Genomic DNA, 22,095 nt, shown 5'->3' on the forward strand with positions numbered 1-22,095 from the left:
TTTATCAGCCATAAATGTGTGATTGGTGAGGTGGGCAGCTATTGTCAGCTGGCTGTGACTTTTTTTTTTTTTTTGGTCTCACCTTATCAAACCAGAGACAATGTAGTGCTTCAGTTCATTTTTGACCCCCCTTTCTATAAGTCTGGATCCGCCCCAGGTATTAAATGCCACCCAAGTTAACAACAAAATGAAACCAGACTCTAGACTTTGTCGAGAGAATCTTTTATAAAAAAACACACCATAAACAGACTATAAAGCAGCTTTTTAGATGTACAGTAGCAGCAGCAGATCAATTTGTCGAATAATACAGAAATACTCATGAAATCACCTACCAGTGCATGTAAACAACATGCATGCATAATTACAGCTTTATTTGCATTTATTCGATACACACATACTATATCTTGACACTATTTTACCTGTGCAGTTGTGTCCATTAACCAGTTGATATCCCACAAAACAGGAACAATAGTAACTAGGAATTGTATTATGGCACATATGTTGACATGGTCCTGGTACAGCAGCACATTCATCAATGTCTGACAATAATAAATGATAGTACACTATTACTATTGGTAATGTCATCATTACCTGTGCAACTACCATCTTCGGTTACCATTTCAAAACTGCTACTACATGAACACAGGTAGGAGCCTATTGTGTTAGCACAGACATCAGCACATGGACTAGGTGTACTAAGGCATTCATTGATATCTGCAATTAACAATCAATCAGAAATATCATTGTTGCATGTTACATTTTTTACTGACCATCACAGTAGGTTCCATTTGCTGTGTATCCACTGATACAACTACATTCAAAACTTCCTGGTATATTGGTACATATCTGTTGGCATACTGGACTTTCACACTCAATTATGTCTAAAGTTAAAGCAACATTCCACTCACACACCGTTAGATATCATGCATAAATGATAACATCACATATAACAAATTTGTACTCATACTGGCACTTACTTTGCAGAAAACAAACATTTTATTACTGGCAAATTAAGTAGCTAACGTACACTTTTGAGGGATATTTTCTGCGTTCTTCAAGTTTTAGTTACATGTTTCTGACTCCCTGTATTAACAGGCTTTAAGCCTTCTTATAGGTCCCTAGAATTCAAGTACATAAATGTGACCGTTCTATTAAAGCGAAGACTGCTTTGCTCTATAAGAGTATCTCAATCTCTTTGGTACAAGCATTGACCAATAGAAGTGGGCAAGGAGGAGGGGCATGGCCCTTGGCCCCTCCCATTTTCACCTGATGCTATCCAACTACTTTCTGGTCCTCTAAAAGGTTTTTCAGTACTACTGCATGTTTTGGCACATGGTCTGTATCCAAGGCGAATAGTTGGAATAAGGAAATAAAGTAGTATATGGTAAGTTTCTGGATTTAACAACTTCTTTGGAGACCCACAGGAAAAACATTGTCACAGAAATTACACAAAATTTAATAAACATACTGTACATGTAGTCCATCTTACCAATGCAAGAGTGGTTGTCAGCTCTCAGTAAATACCCATCATAACAAGAACATTCATAACTCCCTGGAGTGTTTGTACATACTTGCTCACATGGAGATGAGGATGCTGCACACTCATCAATTTCTATACAATGTTGCAAGAATATAGTTATAAACTTTTAGTTCTCACTTACCGGCACATCCATGTCCATTAATCAGTCTGTACCCAGCAGGACAAGTACAGTAATATCCACCATATGTGTTGTGGCACATGTGATCACATATGCCAGGAATATCACACTCATTGATGTCTACACAGCATGAGTATATAATACTACATTGATCAGTAGATGATAATAGTTTATTACCTACACAACTGCCATTAGCAAGTGCCATTTCACCATTTTCACTACAAGTACATTCATATGACCCAATTGTGTTGACACATATCTCAACACATCTGTTTGGTCCATTGCACTCATTGATATCTACACATATTTAACACATCTGATAGCTAGATTTCATTGCAATATTCTACTAACCATCACATGCACTACCATCTGACACATATCCTTCATAACAGCTACACTCATAGCTTCCTACATTGTTTGTGCATATTTGCTCACATGGGAAACCATCAGCACATTCATCATTGTCTAAAGAGCAGAATTAGTTTAATACATGTACTACACTGTACAATAAAATTCATCTTACCATTACAAGATCGACCATCACTAGCAAGGTGATATCCTACATTGCAAGAACACATAAAACTGCCCACAGTGTTGTTACAGCCATGTTCACATGGGGATAACACTTCACATTCATTGATATCTGCAAGATAGACACATAGTCATAAGTATCATACTGAAACTGACACACTGACCATAGCATAAACTGCCATTCAACATATATCCTTCAGTACAGCTACACTCATAACTGCCAATTGTGTTGGTGCATACTTGGTCACAAGGAAACCTGTTCTCACACTCATTGATATCTAGCAGATAAATATGCAATGAAACATTAAATTATCTGAGCGCAAAATACACAACAACACACCATGACAAGATTGCCGATCAGTAGCTAGCAAATATCCATCATGACAAGAGCATATAAAACTTCCTTCAGTATTGTTACATATTTGGTCACATGGTGATGGTGACTCTAAACACTCATCATTATCTGCATACAGCATACATACAATGATTAAAATCTACTAAAGACATGAACCGATCCAAATCACACATCAGGAAAAATCTAAATAACAGCACCAGTGGATAGCTACACTAGTTTTGACCCTCAGTACTACTTATTAGTCAAGGCTGGTTTTAACAGACGGTATTTCTGGGTTGTGTGGAGGGCTAGAATGGTGGTTTCTGGCCTTGTGAAGGGCCTGGCTTGGCAAGAATCAGTGGTTTACTGGTGGATGTAGCCTGATAATGTTGGCCAGATGTTTTTTCTGTTATTTTGCTACATAACAACCGCTGGGAGCCAGCACAGCCCTGTAATTCCGTGTCTGCATGGACTCCAATCATGGATTGTGAAGTCCATTGTGAAGTCTATCTCTTGTCCATCCTGTCACCCCCACCCTCCTCCCCTTTGTGAGCAGTCGTGATACCACTTCGCTTGTCCAACTGCTCAGATTTTCTATCTTATTTGGTGGGCAAGTACTGGAAGTGGTCCGAAAGGTAATAGATTGATGCATCATTTGTATAAATTTCATACGTGTGCTTGCTATCCTTGGCAAGTTACGCTGACTTGAAATCATTTATCTCGAAACTTCTAATGTGTGATTTGGATTGTTTTTCAGAATCCAGTCACAAATAGAAAAACTATTGTTAAATCATTGCTTCAATACTTAGCATCACTGCTGGTTATAATCACTTACCCTCACAATTATGCCCATCCATCAGTTGATATCCAATGGCACAAGTACAATAGTATCCATCAACTCTATTGTGACATCTGTACTCACATAGTCCAGGGTTAGCAGCACACTCATCATGATCTGAGGCAAGATTACAACCGTACATAACAAGCACTAGCCATATTTACAATACCTGTGCAGTTGCCATCTTCAGTTACAATTTCACTATTGCTATCACAAGAGCACTCATAAGAACCAACTGTATTAGTGCAAATTTCAGCACATGGACTTGGAACATTAAGACATTCATTATTATCTATAACAGCACATGTAATAACAAACAGCAATACTATACAACTTTTGACTGACCATTACATCTTGTTCCGTTTGCTGTATATGTGCCATTACAACTACACTGGTAGCTCCCTATTGTATTGATGCAGTTTTGCTGGCATAAGTGACCAGTGCTACATTCATCAATGTCTAAAAGGATAATACAGAAAATTTTAATAGTGAAAGTAAGCCATCTTGGTCTTGAATGCAGCATGATCTTTTAACCACGCACTTACCGTTGCAAGATATTCCATCAACATCTTCATCAAAACCATCTCTACAGGAACATCGAAAACTGCCAATTGTATTGGTACAAATTTGTTCACATGGACTTGATGTGGCACATTCGTCGATATCTGTGTGAATCATTACATGATATTTATTCATTCATACATGTTGAAAACAGTGGTAGCTAGAATGTGTATTATAACATTTTATATATAAGAAACACATGGTCTGTTAGTCTAACCTACACACATGTTGCCATTCCATTGGTATCCATCACGACAACTACACAAAAAACTTCCTCGAGTGTTTGTACATATCTGATCACATGATGACACAAGTAGACACTCATTAATATCTAGAAGATCATGTGTGTTACATAAAATAAAGTTATGTGTGATAATACATAGCATGTAAAACTACACATAGTGTAACTCAATAAGACACATGGTAGTGTGTCATGCAGCCAAGAAAGCTGGCTAGTCACACCATGTGCATATGATGGGGAATAGAAAATGCATTTTCATGCAAGCATAGCTCCATGGTCCCTCCTCAAAAGCATGTAATTTTTACATTATAGTTACCCAGCCCAGCATATCATATTCCAAATGCCATTTTGCGTTCGTGAAATACAGTCCCTTAAACTTAAGCTTTATAAATTTTCTTAATTTTTTTCTTTAGGGTCTATTTTTCTTCTTTTCACACACTTTAGTATAAAACACCAATATGCCATTTGATTGCCATGAAATTCAATATACAATAAAGAAATATTGCTGTAAATTCACATACCGAGTCTGGTAGAAATCTGATGAATATTCATGCAGTTATGGATGATTATTTATGTAAAAAAGACCACTTCTGTCATGCTTACAGGGTAAATATGTAGGCTAAGGGAATGACGTGAATATTGGTTTGTGACTAGGTTAAGCATCACACATAATTAAAACATTTTGTGGAAAGGAAGCCTAAAGTTGTAATGAGAGTTATATACAGAAGGAAATGTAAAAATTGTGGGGGTAAAAATACTCTATGAGCAGTCACTGAGCAGCATGAAAGTGCATGAAAAATGTTGACAAAAAGTTGTCTAAACCTCGAACCAGGGACCTCCATACCTACCTCCTAAACCCTGAATGACTCTTGTCAGTTGCTCAACTCATTTAATTTTTCCTTATAGATCTTGTTTAAATCTACACAACACTAGATCTGCCAATGGAAAATCTAAATTGTTCCAGAACATTCTATGTGTGTTCTATTAGAAGTCCTCTAAAATGTGCACTCAATTATTGCAAAAACAAGTAACACATTAAATCTACAATACAATACTATCAGTCTTCCATAATCATCATAATCATTATTGTGCCTGTATATAAGACAAAAATGCTTCCCAAAACCAGTTTATGGCAAGTTTGGGGTATTTGAAATACAAAAGAAGTGATATCCATTGGAAATTGTGTGAACTTGGTGGGTGTTTGCTGTGATGGTAACATATATTTACTCAACATGCTTCTATCCTGGAATTGCTCAAGATTAGCTACGAAAAAACTAAGCCCTTCACTCGAACATTAACATCATTGCACAATCTTCACAACTTTTTCACCCAGGCTTTTAAAGGCTGTTTTTGCATGGATATTAAAAATGTATTTACAGGATTTTCCATAGCTTTATAACATGTAAAACTACCAAAATAAAAAAAAGTGGTGGTTATACCCCATGCAAAATACAGGTTAACTCATATCATCTGTGGGCCTTTACTTACAGTATGTAGAAACAATTGCAACATTGCATTGTTTACTGCACAAGTGTTATCTATCTGTGATTAACAAGTATACTATTGCTACTGCAGATAACACCTTGCCACTAAAAAGAGTCACTGATTTAGCAGATTGATAAGTAAAGCTCCTGCATGTATCTAATGTCCCACTGGTATGACAAACACAGTGACCATGTAATACAGTTAAATCCTTATACATAACAAGACAATATCAATACCATCACACGTGTGTCCATCAGGATTGAGTTCATATCCAATATAACAGGAACATCTATAGCTGGCTTCATTGTTAGTACAGATATGTCTGCATGGAGATGGTGTGGTTGCACACTCATCAATATCTACATGACAAAGACATTCATTACAGAAATACAAGAGGGTCATAGGACTCCAAGCATAGAAAAACTTACACTTAGCAGTCTAAAGGCAGTAGCCAAACTAACAGATACAGCATGTAATACCATACCTGTTTCACTGCCCATACAAAAGTCTCAATAGTAGCAGTGAAATTTATCCTGTATTTCACTGGTAGCAGTGAAAAAGTTGTAATTGCAATTTCATTGGCTAGAATTTATGTTAACACCAATTAGTATTGTCGCATGTTTAGTACATAGTGACAAATTGCAAATTGCACGCATAGCAACGCTAATGACAGCATGCGTATATGCAGCGAGTATGGTATTAACTGGGAATAGCATGGGTATGGTAAATGGTAAATTGGAAATGGTAAATTTCACTCGGCTTCGCCTCGTGAAATTTATCCCCGTTTCCAATACAACACTCGTGGTATTTATCCTAAATTTCACTGCTACCCATGCTGTTACTAGTACTAACAGAATGGAGTTTGCAAACTATATTATGTAGGGCTGGATTGGTATATCATTAAACCAGGATGTATTAATAAATATTACTTGCCTCATCTGAATTTTGGTTAAATGATGCTATCATGATATTGCTATTTAATGGTAATTGCTGCTTTTATAATATTTAGTGGTGTTGTGTATTAGTTTATATTCGCCTGAGCCAAAAAAACCCAATAATATTAAAGGGGTGAACGTGTATTTACTCCCAATGGTTTTGTAATGTAACTAGTATGTTTTCTTGTAGTAAACATACAGTAATACTAACATACAGTAATACTTATTATGTAATAGTGTAACATGGGCATGAGGGCTTTGCCTGATATGTATGCCCGACTGCCCGAGGGTATACATATCAGGCAAAGCCCAAATACCCCGTGTTACAGCTAATATGTAACACTTGTTAGGCTGATAGAATGTACAGGGCGATCGATCACCCAAACCAATACAAGTGCAGCCACTGGGTGTATTATATATGCATACCTAAAATTTTTGATTATGGGTCAGCAGCCAGTATGTTCTGGTTATGTTCTGGTTATGTTCTGGTTATGTTCGGTTTCGATGAACGGACATATCCTAGAGATATCACGGAGAATTTTGGTTACAAGTGTTTAATGTTTTAATTGAATTGTTTATAGGAAAATTATGAAGTTCAATAAAGGAGAGCTTGCTTGTAGAGTGGTTACTCTGTGCAGAGTGGTAGCTTCATGATGGAGGCATCTCCATATTCGAATACGTGTGGAAATGATCAGTGAATAAGCTATAGCACTCGTACTCACCTTAGCCCAATGCTTTTCAACTTGTAGGATGGTGACGATAACAAAACGCTCTCCGTCTGAGTGGTGGTTTTCATGGCAAAATCCAAGTCATGCATCCTAATCATGTGAGTACTGACTGATCCCACAATCGATTTTGGAGTCAACATCTATATAATCACTGCCCAGTTGTAGCCCGGGCGGCTCCTTTGATCTGAGGTGTGAAAGCATTACATATTATGTTGAATCCTCCATACTAAATGCATGGGATATTTTGAAAGCCTCATAACTCAATTGTTCTTGTTGCATGGCATCAAAGCTCTTTTCTGAGAAGCAGTTAAAGAGATTCACAGTGCTACTAATGTTTGGTCAGTTGGACTACGTAACATGTAGTAGTTATTAAGGAAAACAAGGGCTAAGGTGAACAAAAACTGACTGTAGTATTGATTACATCACATGATCCCATTGAGTTATGGGGTTGCAAAATAAATGCCTGAATATCAAGACAAGGCCAAGATACTCATTAATAGTGAAGTTATTCACTCTAGCAAAAATCATTTATATGCACTGAAATTGAAAAACATAAATGGAATTTCCAACGATATGAAATCACCATAACATTTTATGAAAGTGACACTGAAGTTTCAATAATTAGGTATAATAGCATGAGTATGGTATAGTTTCTTTACTAGAGAGCTTTTTTGTTAAGTACTGTAACTGTATTATAAAACATACAACACTATATTACAGTACCTGTACAGTTGTGTCCATTTACCAGCTGGTACCCATGACGACAACTACAAAAGTATCCCCCAGCTATGTTTGTGCAATTGTGTTGGCAAATTTCTGGTATGAGACATTCATTGATATCTAGGGTAACAGATATGTGTATAAGTTTCTGTAAGTTATTACACTATACCTATACAATGACCGTCCTCTGTCACTGATGTTGAAGTGTCACTACAGGAACATTGGTAAGACCCTACTGTGTTGGTACAGACATCTTCACATGGTGGTGGATTATTATCACACTCTATGTTGTCTACAAAATTCAATGTTGTTTCATACACTATAATACTCTGATAATGATTTAATGTACTGACCAATACACATGCTGCCATCTGCTGTATATCCACTGTTACAACTACACTGGTAACTTCCTTCTGTGTTGGTACATATTTGCTGACACGGGAAAGGATTAGCTCCACACTCATCAATATCTAAAAAGTAATGTATCTAGGACGCCTATGTATATTTGTGGCACTTATACAAGCCCAGATGATTTGCTTAAGGACCACAAGGCTGATTATAAGGTTGTATATTATAACTTCTAGCAGGCATGCATACAAAGTTTTAAACAAAATGAAATGCCAAAACCATTGTAAGACCTCTCAAGTTTTCTGCTTTTTAAGAAAGGAATTAATTAATGGGTGTGCATTAGATAGAATGCCTTTAAGAAATGTGGACATGGTAATTTGACCACACTAGATGCTCATTTATACATGTGTTTATGCATTGTAGCTAGCAAAGAACAGTACACACGCATACACTAAACACACCATCACAAGTTAGTCCATTGCTGTTCAGACTGTATCCATCATTGCAAGAACATCTGTAACTTCCCACAGTGTTGATACACTGTTGTTCACAGAGTGAGCTCATTTCAGAACATTCATCAATATCTATAGCAGCATACAGTAAATGAATTAATAAAAATTATGGGACAATATTGCATATTTACGCAAATTGTAAACCATGACAAAGCTTTAAATAATGCTTCACAACAAACACTACAGAATCTTTTTCATAATTGTAACACTTATTTGCAAGCTTATGCACAGTGAGTCATTTTGTAAGATAATAACATTTATACCATAACAACTTCGTCTGTTAACATCCAGTCTATATCCATCAGTACAGTAACACTCATAACTTCCCACAGTGTTTGTACAGTTGTGGTCACATGGAGATGGTGATGCTGTGCACTCATTGATATCTATGGATTGAACATAGCATTGCATTAAAGAAACATTATGTGGTATGCATGTATCAAAACCAAATCAGCCAAATTCTAAAAAAGATGTGACGCCCAAAAAATCCAGGGTGATAAAAGATGAAATCAAAGCTGGTGACCACAAAATGGCTGCAATGATGGTAATGCCTATCACCGATTGGCTGGCACCTTTGAGTTCACATCTTTTTTCCCTGGTTTTTTCGGGAGGTCACACCTTTTTCACAGCTTGACAGTTTTAGTTTAATTATCACTTTATTTTGTAAGTGTATACACCAAAGCTGGCCAGAAGACCAGCTTTGAAGCTTCCTTTTTCTTGTCTTTGTCTATACTACAGGAAGAAGTTCAAGAACTATAATTTTTGTTATGTGCACTTGACTATGTATGTATTTTTAAACAGTTTTTTGTATGTATATATTACTTTGTAACTCTCTACAGGGTGACTGGTAAGGTAGCTGGGGTGACTTGTTTGTGACTGAACTTTCTACACGGTGAGTTGATTTCTCTTCAGGGTGACTTGTTCATAGCTGAAATTTTCACAGGTGGCTTGTTTGTGGTTGGACTCTACATGATTCTCTACAGGGTGGAGCTGAACTCACTATGTGGTGAATTGATTGTAGCTGATCTCTCTATGAGGTGATTTGTATCTACAGGGTGAATTTTTGAACTTTCTACATGATGACTTGTAAACTTGTAATGTAGTTTAACTATCTACAGGGTGACTTGTTTGTAGCTGTACCTTCTACAAGAACCTTGTTCAAAGCTGAACACCTTACGGATGACTTTCTCCTTACTGAATGTTTCTAATAATAAATGTGACCCGCTGAGTAAAAATCAGTTGTTTTCGCACATTCCTTGAGTATCATTTATTGCTTCTCTGTTATCTATAGCTACTAATTAAGGGGTGTGGCACCCATTTCGCTTGAAAGTATTCATCCTGTTTTGTTTGGGATGAATACTCAAGAGAAAAATGGGTGCCACGCCCCTTAATTAGCAAGAAGCAAGAAACTGGTAATCAAGTTTCATTGGCCTAAACATTTTTATTAACAAAACTCGATTACATAATTATTACACACTGTTGGTTTTTGTGTTGTATCTTCGTGGTCTTAATCTTTCAACCAAAGGAACTCCTACGATGGTTAATCTAACTGCAGACCAAGCGTTTTATCCTGTAGGCATGACAGAAGTTTAATCTTAATTTATTCAAATAATTAGTCATAACTCTGTGAATCTTGATTGGATTTCCACCAAAAGTTGGTGCTTTAAAAACCTCTTTTTAAGTGTGTTAAATTTCAGTTTGATTGGAGTATGCATTTGTTTTATGGCAGATTTTGCAAAGCGTGCAAAAAACTAGAAGAAAAAAATGAAGATAAACTGAAATTTTGGCTGCTTGTATCTCGAAAATGGCTAGGACAATTTCCTTAAAATTCAGTAAGTGAACTTCCCTAACTGATGGACAGTGAAATTGCATGGTTCCAGTCAGTTAAGGGATCATGAAGCTACATATGTGTGAAAATCGCTTTTTTTCATTCTTCCTGTCAATATACCCACACTGCAGAGCACCTGTTTCCTAGGCTGTACGGCACACCACGTGTCTTGATATATCCATAAAAGTCTGCTAAATATATAATAATTTTGTTAAGTATAGTATAGCTGAGATGCACTTCTAATATTGCATACTGCTGCTACAACACAGAAAGAAATATTTTGCATATATTACAACTCTTATGTAAAATAGCATATGCTGTTACACTAACCATGACAGAATGTACTATCAACAAGTTCATATCCGGTGACACAGCTACACTGATAACTACCAGGAGTGTTGGTACAATTATGATGACAAGGGTTGCTAACACACTCATCAATGTCTGTACATAAACAAGTGAATGTTAAATATGCACAGTATATTAGATATATAGTACAGTGGAACCTCTCTATTACGAACAGTTTGGGACCCAGAATTTTCTGCCACATTTTGTTGTACTATAGACGTTTTCCTCTTTCAGAGGTAACAAAATGCATTAACCAGACCTGCTAAAACCAAAATTTTTGTCCTTGTTATGGAAATGTTTCTATTGTGTCATTAATTAGGGGAGTTTGTTAAGAGAAGTTCCACTGTACATACAGACTAACATTAATAAAAACCAACAGCTTATTATGGCAAATATTTTAATGGCATTTCACATACCTCTACAAGATTGTCCATCATTATTTAGTGCAAATCCAACCAAACATGAACACTCATAACTACCATCAGTGTTAGTACAGGTTTGTTCACATGGTGGTTGTGAGGCTGCACACTCATCAATATCTGAACATAGATGACATAGATTGCAATATAGAAAAGATTAAAATGTGTGGATGGGAACTATTAACAAGCACTTACATGCATTCGAATGTAAGTGCATTTATGATAAAGTAATGACTAGAGCTGAGACAAGGGGGTGTCACGTAGGCACAAGTTGTAGGTATACATCTATGACAACAGTCAAAGTCTTGACTGGCCAAAATTTCCCTTTGATTTGTGACTAACAGCCTTTTTCGATCTTTGACCTGTGACTTAGCGATGATATTTCAGTACTTTTTGATTATGAGTTGGAAATTTTTACCCTTGATCGTTGACTTGGCACAATTTTGGTGGCCTTGGCCTTAGACATAGACTTTGACCGTGGTTATAGATATACCTACAGTGAGTGCCTGTGTGTCACCCCCTTGTGAGATACAGTTGAGATTATCGTGATAGCAAGTGATAACAATAGTATGCTATTGGGCTATCATGCATATCTTTGCTCAATCAAAAACATTGGCAAGGGAGTCAGAGTAGGTGCGACCAGTGAGGTCAGAGCCTCACCACTTTTTGACTGAAACAAAAAAAAATTATTAAACTTGAAAAAATAAAAGTAGCTAACATGCAATACTTGGCATTAATTTAATGTCAACAATTGACAGGAACAACACTTATCTAACCTGTTGTTCACTCATAACAGCTCAGGGAACAGCTTCGTGTCGACCTTGTCCATAGTAAGCGCCTCTAAAATAATTACCCTTAGGTAGGACCTAGCTTTGGTTTTATTTCTCTTTGTAGCTGCTTTGGATACATTCCTTATTGTTTATTAATGGACTCAAATGATAAGGTTAAGAGTTAAACAGTATTATGGAGAAATTTTTTGCAGTTTTACAATTGAACACCCGTTAGGTAGCTGGCTAACTAGCACCTTGCACACAGTACTACAGCCCAAGAATGCCTCAAAATGGCATCTGTAAAATTCAATGTGCAATTTTAAAAATTTCCTGGGGGCATTCCCCCAGACTGAGACTTACCACTTTTACTTTTACTCTGACACCCCTGAACATAGGTAACAGAAGCAAACATGGTGTTGAAGTTCAGGAAACTGTGAAAGTCCAGTAGAACATGCACAACAAAGATTACAACTGTAACACATAACAATTTTTACCACAAGAAAAGCAAATATGTGGTGTGTAGCTAATTGAATTATTCATGTGCTGTATATATGAGGTTGAGTGGCTTTGATGCTAGTAATACTGTGATAATTATGATATAAAAGTTACTATTAACTGTGAATAGTGGTAGTTGTACTATATGTTGCTCGGCTCTTGCAAAAGCTGCATGTTGGATTAAACAGAAGTGTCTGAAGGCTTCAGAAAAGGTATCTGAACAGAAAGTATTTAAATTGTTATAGAAACATTGGAGATGTCCTACCATTAAGATGTACTTTGGCATGATTATACAAGTAACTACATTTGAAGTTGATAAAAATTCTTAAACCCTGGTGACATGCAGTCACCTATTAGCTACATCCATTGTTCAATAGGGAATGGACCAGTTATTGTAAATTTTTTTGTCCTGCATCATGGCAGTTATTATCAGGACTTTTGCCTTTAGTACATTTCATTGTTAAGCACAAGTGTCATGCATACATACATACAATAATAAAAGAAACAACTTACCAGTACACACACTTCCACTCATCACATAACCTGTATTACAACTACACACATAGCTTCCTGCTGTGTTGTTACAGTTGTGATGGCATGGGATATTATGGCATTCATTAATATCTAAATACAGAAATTTTTTCATGACAGCAATACAACATAAATATGGATGTATATGCACCTTCACAAGTAAGCCCATCACTTATCAATTCATAGCCATTTCTACAGGAACACTCAAAACTTCCATTAGTATTTGTACACATGTGATCACACGGAGATGATTCAAGACATTCATTAGTATCTGCAACAGATGATACGTGCAGTACATATACATAAAATAGGACATATAGCAGCTAAATATTACACTATTTTGTAGTACTACTTTTAAACATATTAAAAATTCTATTCTCATTACCGTTGCAATTGCGTCCATTCACCAGATCAAATCCCACAGGACATGAACAGAAGTAGCCAGTGCGTACATTATGGCATCTGTATTGACACAGTCCAGGTGTTTCAAGACATTCATTACGATCTATATATAATAACAAGACTGAAACACCACAATAGGGTTGTAAAAATTCCACATTACCACCACAAAATCCACCATCTTCTGTTACAACTTGAGTGCTATCACTACAAGAGCATTCATATGACCCAGGCATGTTAGTACAGATATCTTGACATGGACTTGGTGTACCATTACATTCGTTGATATCTGGAAATGATATTCCATTAGACATGCACATATAAGTACCTATAGATGTTTTCTACTAACCAACACAATCATTGTCATTTGGCACATATCCTGCATTACAACTGCACTGATAGCTCCCCATAGTGTTAACACAGGTGTGGTCACCACACAAATTGCCACTTTCACATTCATTGATATCTATTGGTGACAAGTACAATAAGTTACATGCTAACAATGTTTTAAATTCAACACAGCAATTTACAATGACAACGTAAGGCACATACCTACACAAGATATTCTGTTGCTATCCAGTCTATATCCAGTATTACAAGAGCATTCATAACTTCCATCAGTGTTAGTACAGACTTGATGACAAGTGGAGGTATTTTCAGTACACTCATTGATATCTGTAAATTATACAGTTCAGATGTATAAGTTATAGTTATTATCCCGTTACAACGGTGATATCACTGTTAGTACACAAATCAGAGGTGGAGCCAAGGACGAGTGTAATAACAATGGTATCATTTAAGTGTACAGGATATAACTATTTTAAATCCCAGTGTGTGGGAGTTTATGGATATTAAAGTAAGTTCCTGTTTGAGTTCCTGTTGGTGTACTCAATATTTCATCCGAATTGTGCAGAGAGACACCAGGCTATTAAGTAGCAATGGATGATTTTATGAAGTAACAGTGTCCAGGACTCCAAGTAAGATTGGAATTTATTTTGGGGTTTGTGGAGTGGCATCACATGGTGCGCAAGGGCTAAAAATACTGGGAAGTGGTGAGTTTTAGTCTGAGATAGAACAATGAAGTCAGAGTTTATCTAAAGAAGTTGGTTCTACTCCTGTTGTGACTGCTGGGACTGATCACAGTAGCGAAAATCAACACAGACTGTTCAATTCTTTATGCTTGTTTTAAACATTGCATTAGTATAGCGTCACTGTAAAAGGTTATTACTTTAAGTTCTCTAAATATTCGGCATATTGTGAAACCAAATATTCTCGTCTTGCCGAATTTCTATCAATAATTAGAGTAATACAGCGTCAGAAAAGAATCGCGTCAAAATAATTAGAAGCTTTTGCTACATTAGTAGCTAGCAGGGTAGCAAGATAATGCCAGCAGTATTGAACGTTCAGTAGTACTACGGTCAGAGGGTATCATGTGTATAGAGCTGTGTGGGACCCATCAGTTGGAGAAGATTTTTTAGTGCTACATCAGCCTGGCAACGGACATGATCACCATGCAATGGGTGTATATAGGGTGGACGATCCTGGAGTAATTGTAGGCCACATTCCTTCTGAAATTTCCAGGATTAGTCATTATTCTACAAGACATGATGGCAAGATAACTGGTGAAGTAACTGGATCGCGAAGATACGTAGGGAGGTCGGCAGTATAGAGATCCCTGGTGCGTTGCAGTTTTCGGGGCACCCAGAAATGTACAGATACTACGACGAGCTTTGGAAGAACTAGACCTACCAACTATTAGTGTACTTCCATAATATCATTGTACACTGTATATTTGTAAACTCAAACAGCCAAAGGTGTATGGTAAACTTTATACTTGAAATGTACTGATTTACACAAAGTTAAGTAAGCATATCATTACAAATTCACTTCTAGGTAAGCATGATTATAAGACTATAGGTAGTATATAGAAATAGTTAAGTAGTGTTGTCACTCTCCGATCCGCTGCTACTACGATCACTACTGTTAAAAGGATCATCACTATCTGACTCTCTTTCACTATGATCACAACTGTTGAAAGGATCATCACTCTCTGATGCACTGTCATCATCAACTGTAACTCCATAAGCAATGCGCATATATCTGGAAGCTCTTTGCTACAACAAATCAAACTATTTTATGAGCCATCTAAAGCATTTGATATTCCGCACACTAAGAAAGACTTTTTGACAACTTCTTCTTTTGAACCAAGACTGTCACTGGACTGAACAACCCAATCTACAACTTGTTGTTTATTTGCGGGCTTTATGCAACTTGCTTCATTTTGAGATATGGCTTGCTGCATATAATCCATCCACTTGTTCTGAAACAAGCCTTTGAATGGCTTGTTCAAGCAAACATCCAGTGGTTGCACCTTACTAGTACACCCACCTGGAATAACTGCTGATGTCACATTGTTTCTGGACAGTAATTCTGATACATCCTCAGTCATGTGACCTGAAAATGTATCCCAGACAAGCAAAGCATGTCTTCTGAGTGTATTTAGTCAATATTCTCTTGATCCACACTTTAGTCAATGGTGCATCATTCCATGCCTTTTTCTGAACCATAACGACAGCTCCTTTTGGAACATGCAATTTCTTCAGTGCTCTTTTCCCTTTAAAGATAATCATTGGAGGAAGCATTTTCCTGATGCAGTACAAGATAATACGACTGTAAAACGTCTTTTTTCTGCACCAGTTGACTTGACTCTGATTTGTCTTTCTCCCTTTTTACGAATAGTGTGAGACACAGGCATGTCAAAATATAACGGAGTCTCATCCATGTTGATGATTAGTTCTGGAGAAAAACTGCAACTCTTTCACTTGCTTCACAAAGCTCTCCAGCTGTTTTTCAAGCTGTGCAGGCAATTTCTGTTGTATGCTGGTCTTTGCCCTATAGGATAAAACAATGACATGATTTAACACCATAATTTCAAATCACACAACACAGAGATTGGGAATTGGCATTCTAACCTTAGAGACAAAGAGTGACGGCACATAAACTTCTCTACCCAACCATTAGAGGCTTTAAAATTTGGGTAAGTTGGACAGATTAATGCTTTAGCTTTGAGCTTTAACTCCAATCTTCGAACTGGTAAGTGAAGGTCTCTTTGCTTTAATACCCAAGCTAGCAAATTTTCATCAATTTCTTTGGAATACGTCATGGGTCTACCAGCACCTTTCTTCAAATGCTTCCCTTTTCTGGAGGATGGAAACTTCCTTTTAGCTTTTGCAACAGCAGCAGGAATTTTATCGACATCTTTCCATCCATAGATAGTTGATCGGGCTACTTTATAGCGCATGCTAGCAGCATACTCTGAATATTTACGAGCATATTGTACAATTTTTATTTTTTGACTGAGGCTGTATGTTTTTTATGACCCATGCTTTTCTTCACCACAGTGGGGAGAGCTTGAAATACTGTCTTGACGTGAAGCACTAGCGAGATCATTTGGAGACAGCTTTTTCCGTGAGTTACTTTTGCTTCTATGGGTAGATCGACATGGTACATCCGTTGGCTCATACCTCCGAAGAAATTCCGGATATTCACGCTGGGACAAACCGGGTGTGGTTTCTTTAGGAAAGTAATCCAGTATGGTCTTGCGTTGCCTTTTAGGGCTAGGTGGCTTTGGTAACTCAACCCCAATACGTTCAATATCTGAATCCGCACTGCTGTCACTATGGTTTAGTTGGCGTGGTCCAACATTCGTTATAGTACAATCTTCAATTTCGCCACCCGACAGTGAGTCGCTTGTCACTAGTTTTATCATGCTCATCCTCGGATTCACAAAGAGATAAAAAGCTAGCTTCACTACTAGTATCTGACATCATGAAGGTGCAAACTTACTGCTGAACGTGGCATACTTGCCAAATTTTTTTAGAGGAATTATTTCCCTATTGTAATTAGGGTGCCGAATAATTAGAGGGGCCGAATATTTAGAGAACTTACAGTAACCATTTTGTTGCATGACTTGCATTGTACTGGCATGTTATTTTGTAAAAGTTCTATATTTGACTATTTGCACACAGTTGTTATGTCACGAACCAGTCTGAATGGCTCAACCACAAGGTAGTAAGTTAGTTATCACTGGGTGATAACTAACTTGTTGCACAGTAACAGAGCCGCTTTGTCTAGCTGTATGGTAGTTATCACCCAGTGTAGCACTTCGACACTCCATGCACTGGGATATATTTGCAGTAGTAATAGGCCTAATTACTTTGAAATAATTGTCTCATGCATAATATATATACCTATGAAATTCATGTCTATAATTTATGCAGATGTACATAGTTGCATTATTGTGTTGTCTTAGTCTATTCCTCTCCTGCCCTACAGACTACAGTCCATGCCAGGAAATACTTTCTCATAACCATCTTATTAGTTATATACCCATAATTTTGTAAGTATGCGTGTGTGCGTGCGTGCATGTGTGTGTGTGTGTGGATGCATACATGCATGAGAGAGAGAGAAATTATGCACATTAGGGCTGTACTGATACTGATATATTATTTATATTATATCGGCATCAGTACTGATATTATGAGTATCAGGATTGGTCAATTGCAAGTCTACAACACAGATATTTCACTTGAGTTATATGCACTATTAAAAGTAGTATACTGTACATACCATGAAAAGTGCCTCACTGCCCAAAGTGACTTACTGTAGTTGTCAAATGGTGAAGTTCTTAACTAGCATGAATTGACCTGGGTTCAAATCAAGTTTCTGTTGCACCACTTTTTTGTTTTTTTTGGTGGTTGATAGTTTTTCTGTGATTTTCACTGACAACAACAGACAAGTTTGGATAAAAATCTTTTGTGAACAGTCATAAGTACCAACAAATAAAAGGATTACGCTGTTGGAAAGCATATGAATTGTGGTAATTTAACATAGCTTTAGTGATGACGCTACACACTCTATTATGCTGTAATGCATATCTGTTTGACTTTGAATTGTAAATAATATCGGTTTATTAGAAAACCTGTATCGGAAATTGACAATAAATATTTGATGTCGGTATTGGATGTAAAATGTAGTATCAGTACAGCCCTAATGTACATACCCACAAATATAATGGATGAACAGGGAACATACCATTGCAAAATCGGTTGTTGCTAGCAAGTATATATCCATCCCTACAGTAGCACTCATAACTACCTGGATAGTTAGTGCACTCTTGTTGACATGGAGATGGCGTTGCTACACATTCATTGATATCTGAAAACAATAGTAATAAATAAATAAGGGTACAGAGATTGTAATCACAAAAGGTCATGAATAAAAATTAGAGCTACATAACACAAATCATAGTATGGATTAAATATATAATATAGATCTGCTATTAGATAAAATGCTTAACCAAAGTTGATATATAGTGGGAGTGGTATTTAGTAGATAGGAGCTGATCACTTAACTATGTCTTTGGGAAGTAATTGGATAACTAGAGTTAGAATATGCACAACACCTTTTCCTAGCAACACCACATTTTTACCTTGAACAAATACTAACCTTCACAAAATGTATTAGCTGCCAGTTCATAACCACTTCTACAACTACAGTAATAGCTACCCACTGTGTTGGTACAGTGATGATGACAAGGATTACTGGCACATTCATCAATATCTAAATGGATAGCAAAGTAGCAAATTACAGAAGAGGATTTCAGAGCACATGTTAATTATGCATACACAAAATACAACTTCATTTGCATCTAAACTCTACCATGCATGCATGTAGCTTATTTCTGAAAAATAAAGCAACATTTTTTAACTTCAATACAGGTATTTCAACCACAAAATAAATTATGACTTCACCAATTTCAAATTCACTATATGTACGGTTATCCTCCACAAAAGTAAATGTGCTTATCTATAAATGCTATGCAAATTAACCTGTATAGCAACAGTATGGTACAGTATGTACACAAAAATTATACCAATACAAGTTCCATCAGCATTCAAGTGATATCCATCTCTACAAGAGCATCTATAGCTGCCGTCAGTGTTAACACAGTTATGTTGACATGGAGGTGGCCTTAATAAGCACTCATTGATATCTACATTATAAATCACGCGTTACTCAAGTCACAGTATATCCATGATTATTGCATTACTTCATATGGATACGTACCTTGACAACCATTCCCACTCTGTGTATATCCTGAATGACAGCTACACTGATAGCTGCCTATGGTGTTGGTACAAATCTGTCCACATGGGTTGCTATTGCACTCATTGATGTCTAGAAGTAGCAAAGTTAGTGTCTATGGTTATCACGTACATTATAAATTATGACACTACACTTACCAATACACCTGGTACCACTTAGAGCAAACCCAGTGTGACAAGAACACTGATAACTTCCAATAGTATTAGTACAAGTGTGTTGACATGGATGTGACACACACTCATCAACATCTGCATGTGAAAATGGTCAACTATTAATAATCATCTACATTCATATACAGTGAAAACTGTCTAATCAGGTTATCTGTCTAAACTGGCCATTGTAAAAATCTCCTATTGAATCATTGAGTGATGTGTCTAAGGCAGTTATTTGCTTTGAAAATTCAACCCAGGACAGATAGATTCACTGTAATATGTAACAGTAGCTTGCAAATCTTCCACCATGGTACAAGCTCAAGTCGAATTTTAGAAAGCACAATTGAGCCATGAGCTCAGAGCACATACCCAAACAATTTAGTCCGTTGTTATCCAGCCTGTATCCATTATCACATGAACACACAAAACTTCCTTGAGTGTTGGTACATCTCTGTCCACATGGTTGTGTTGTTGTACACTCATTAATATCTGTACAGGAATTACACGGAAATGTAGTATAAAGTATAAGAGTGCTAAACAGTGTAATCATGAAGTGTCAACATGGTGACTATTGACTATAAAAAGTATCACAACTAAACACAATTTGATACATCAGGGATTATAATGAAGTCTTAATGGAAATTCATGCTTACACTGTAAGTAATACAGTTTATAGTCACTAAAAGTAGACACTAAATTGATACACATTGTTTGCAGAAACAATACATATTTGCAACTGAATCTTGGAAAGTCACTCCTATTGTCCAAGAAAGCAGGTTTGATTTTTTATCATGAAAGCAAAGCTACATGAATACACTATGTAATTTCACTGCATAGATTTGAATGGTCATCTTTGCTAGCTGCTTCCAGTGGCAAGCTGGATGAACAATCAGGGGCCTCATTGGCTTGCTTATCGGAGCTCTAGCCAACCTGGAGATGGCTATACAGCATGTGGCTTTACAGTCTTGTGGTGTTGAATATAGACCTGTGCTATAAATTTCCTTTCATTTTAGCCAGTTTTGAGCCCCATAATTTAGCCTATTTCATTCTTCTTTCATTTGTTAGACAATGTCTTTCCCTCCCCTCCACCCCCATCCCCTTGTTGAAGCTCGCCTGATACGGTCAACCTAGAGGGAGTTCGTGTGGTAGACTCAAGTCCATTCCAAGCTTTTTCATTCCAATATGGGGTGTGATAGCGCAAGGTTTCATTAGGATTGTTAGGATGGCCTTAGAAATCTTGTGGCTTCAAAGTTGGCAATCCCCCAGGTATTTCCCCCAAGCTTCATGCAGTTGGGGGCTACAACTTGTGGCTGATCATATCATTGGTCCTATTACATAATCAACACACACACACACACACACACACACACACACACACACACACACACACACACACATGCATGCATGCACATACACAAATTGAATATACATACCTTGACAGGTTTGTCGATCATTGTTTAATGTATATCCAACATTGCAAGAACATTCAAAACTTCCTGGATTGTTAGTGCATCTATGTTGACATGGAGATGTTGATGCTGCACACTCATCAATATCTATAGATATGTGACAAAATTTCTTCGTTGTTACGTATCATCACAAGTGCAGCTCCACTTGGGACCCTTAATTCAGGGTCACAAATCAAACTGAATGTAGAACAAAAACCAGTGACTGGACCTCTTAATGTCAAATCCAAAAGGTTCTCAATATATGATATATCTCTTGCAAGAGTTTATTATACAAGTCCAAGGCGGGAGCCAAGGATGAGTGTAATAACAATAATATCATCTGACTATAACTATTTTAAATCCCAGTGCATGGGAGTTTACGGTTATATATTAAAGTTACAAGCTATAAAGTAGCAATGGACAATTTTACAAAGCAGCAGTTTCCAGGTTTGCTTTTGCTTTGAGGTTGTGGAGTGGCATGCAATGATTAGTAGACTGGTAAGTATTAGTCCAAGATAGAACGGTGAAACCAGAGTTTATCTAAAGAAGTTAGTTTTTCACCATAGTGACTGCTAAGACTAACTGCAGGAGTGAATATTGACACAGATTGTTTTTCTTCACATTGTTTACTAAACCATTACATTGG

The 22,095-nt window shown here is 36.9% G+C and overlaps 1 protein-coding gene across 1 annotated transcript in view; it reads right to left on the bottom strand.

Annotated features, from left to right (window-relative positions):
• The window catches only part of LOC136255850 (fibrillin-1-like), a 69,639-nt gene that overhangs the window by 17,179 nt on the left and 30,365 nt on the right, over window positions 1–22,095 (bottom strand). The window contains exons 17-52 of the mRNA XM_066048737.1: window positions 21,435–21,557; window positions 20,371–20,490; window positions 19,987–20,097; window positions 19,811–19,921; window positions 19,617–19,736; window positions 19,190–19,303; window positions 18,776–18,898; window positions 14,234–14,356; window positions 14,031–14,147; window positions 13,845–13,970; window positions 13,668–13,787; window positions 13,434–13,553; window positions 13,265–13,375; window positions 11,484–11,606; window positions 11,050–11,163; window positions 9,155–9,277; window positions 8,841–8,963; window positions 8,385–8,501; window positions 8,201–8,323; window positions 8,035–8,151; window positions 5,885–6,007; window positions 4,140–4,253; window positions 3,907–4,026; window positions 3,707–3,820; window positions 3,531–3,653; window positions 3,359–3,478; window positions 2,530–2,652; window positions 2,354–2,467; window positions 2,182–2,301; window positions 2,010–2,123; window positions 1,836–1,955; window positions 1,662–1,778; window positions 1,490–1,612; window positions 771–881; window positions 592–714; window positions 420–539 (exon numbers count right to left, since the gene is read on the bottom strand). Of these exons, the coding sequence (XP_065904809.1) occupies window positions 420–539; window positions 592–714; window positions 771–881; window positions 1,490–1,612; window positions 1,662–1,778; window positions 1,836–1,955; window positions 2,010–2,123; window positions 2,182–2,301; window positions 2,354–2,467; window positions 2,530–2,652; window positions 3,359–3,478; window positions 3,531–3,653; window positions 3,707–3,820; window positions 3,907–4,026; window positions 4,140–4,253; window positions 5,885–6,007; window positions 8,035–8,151; window positions 8,201–8,323; window positions 8,385–8,501; window positions 8,841–8,963; window positions 9,155–9,277; window positions 11,050–11,163; window positions 11,484–11,606; window positions 13,265–13,375; window positions 13,434–13,553; window positions 13,668–13,787; window positions 13,845–13,970; window positions 14,031–14,147; window positions 14,234–14,356; window positions 18,776–18,898; window positions 19,190–19,303; window positions 19,617–19,736; window positions 19,811–19,921; window positions 19,987–20,097; window positions 20,371–20,490; window positions 21,435–21,557 (4,278 nt within the window). The remainder of the gene's footprint in view (window positions 1–419; window positions 540–591; window positions 715–770; window positions 882–1,489; window positions 1,613–1,661; window positions 1,779–1,835; window positions 1,956–2,009; window positions 2,124–2,181; window positions 2,302–2,353; window positions 2,468–2,529; window positions 2,653–3,358; window positions 3,479–3,530; window positions 3,654–3,706; window positions 3,821–3,906; window positions 4,027–4,139; window positions 4,254–5,884; window positions 6,008–8,034; window positions 8,152–8,200; window positions 8,324–8,384; window positions 8,502–8,840; window positions 8,964–9,154; window positions 9,278–11,049; window positions 11,164–11,483; window positions 11,607–13,264; window positions 13,376–13,433; window positions 13,554–13,667; window positions 13,788–13,844; window positions 13,971–14,030; window positions 14,148–14,233; window positions 14,357–18,775; window positions 18,899–19,189; window positions 19,304–19,616; window positions 19,737–19,810; window positions 19,922–19,986; window positions 20,098–20,370; window positions 20,491–21,434; window positions 21,558–22,095) is intronic.

Source organism: Dysidea avara, chromosome 5 (genome assembly GCF_963678975.1).
Source record: "Dysidea avara chromosome 5, odDysAvar1.4, whole genome shotgun sequence".
Classification (NCBI taxonomy): domain Eukaryota; kingdom Metazoa; phylum Porifera; class Demospongiae; order Dictyoceratida; family Dysideidae; genus Dysidea; species Dysidea avara.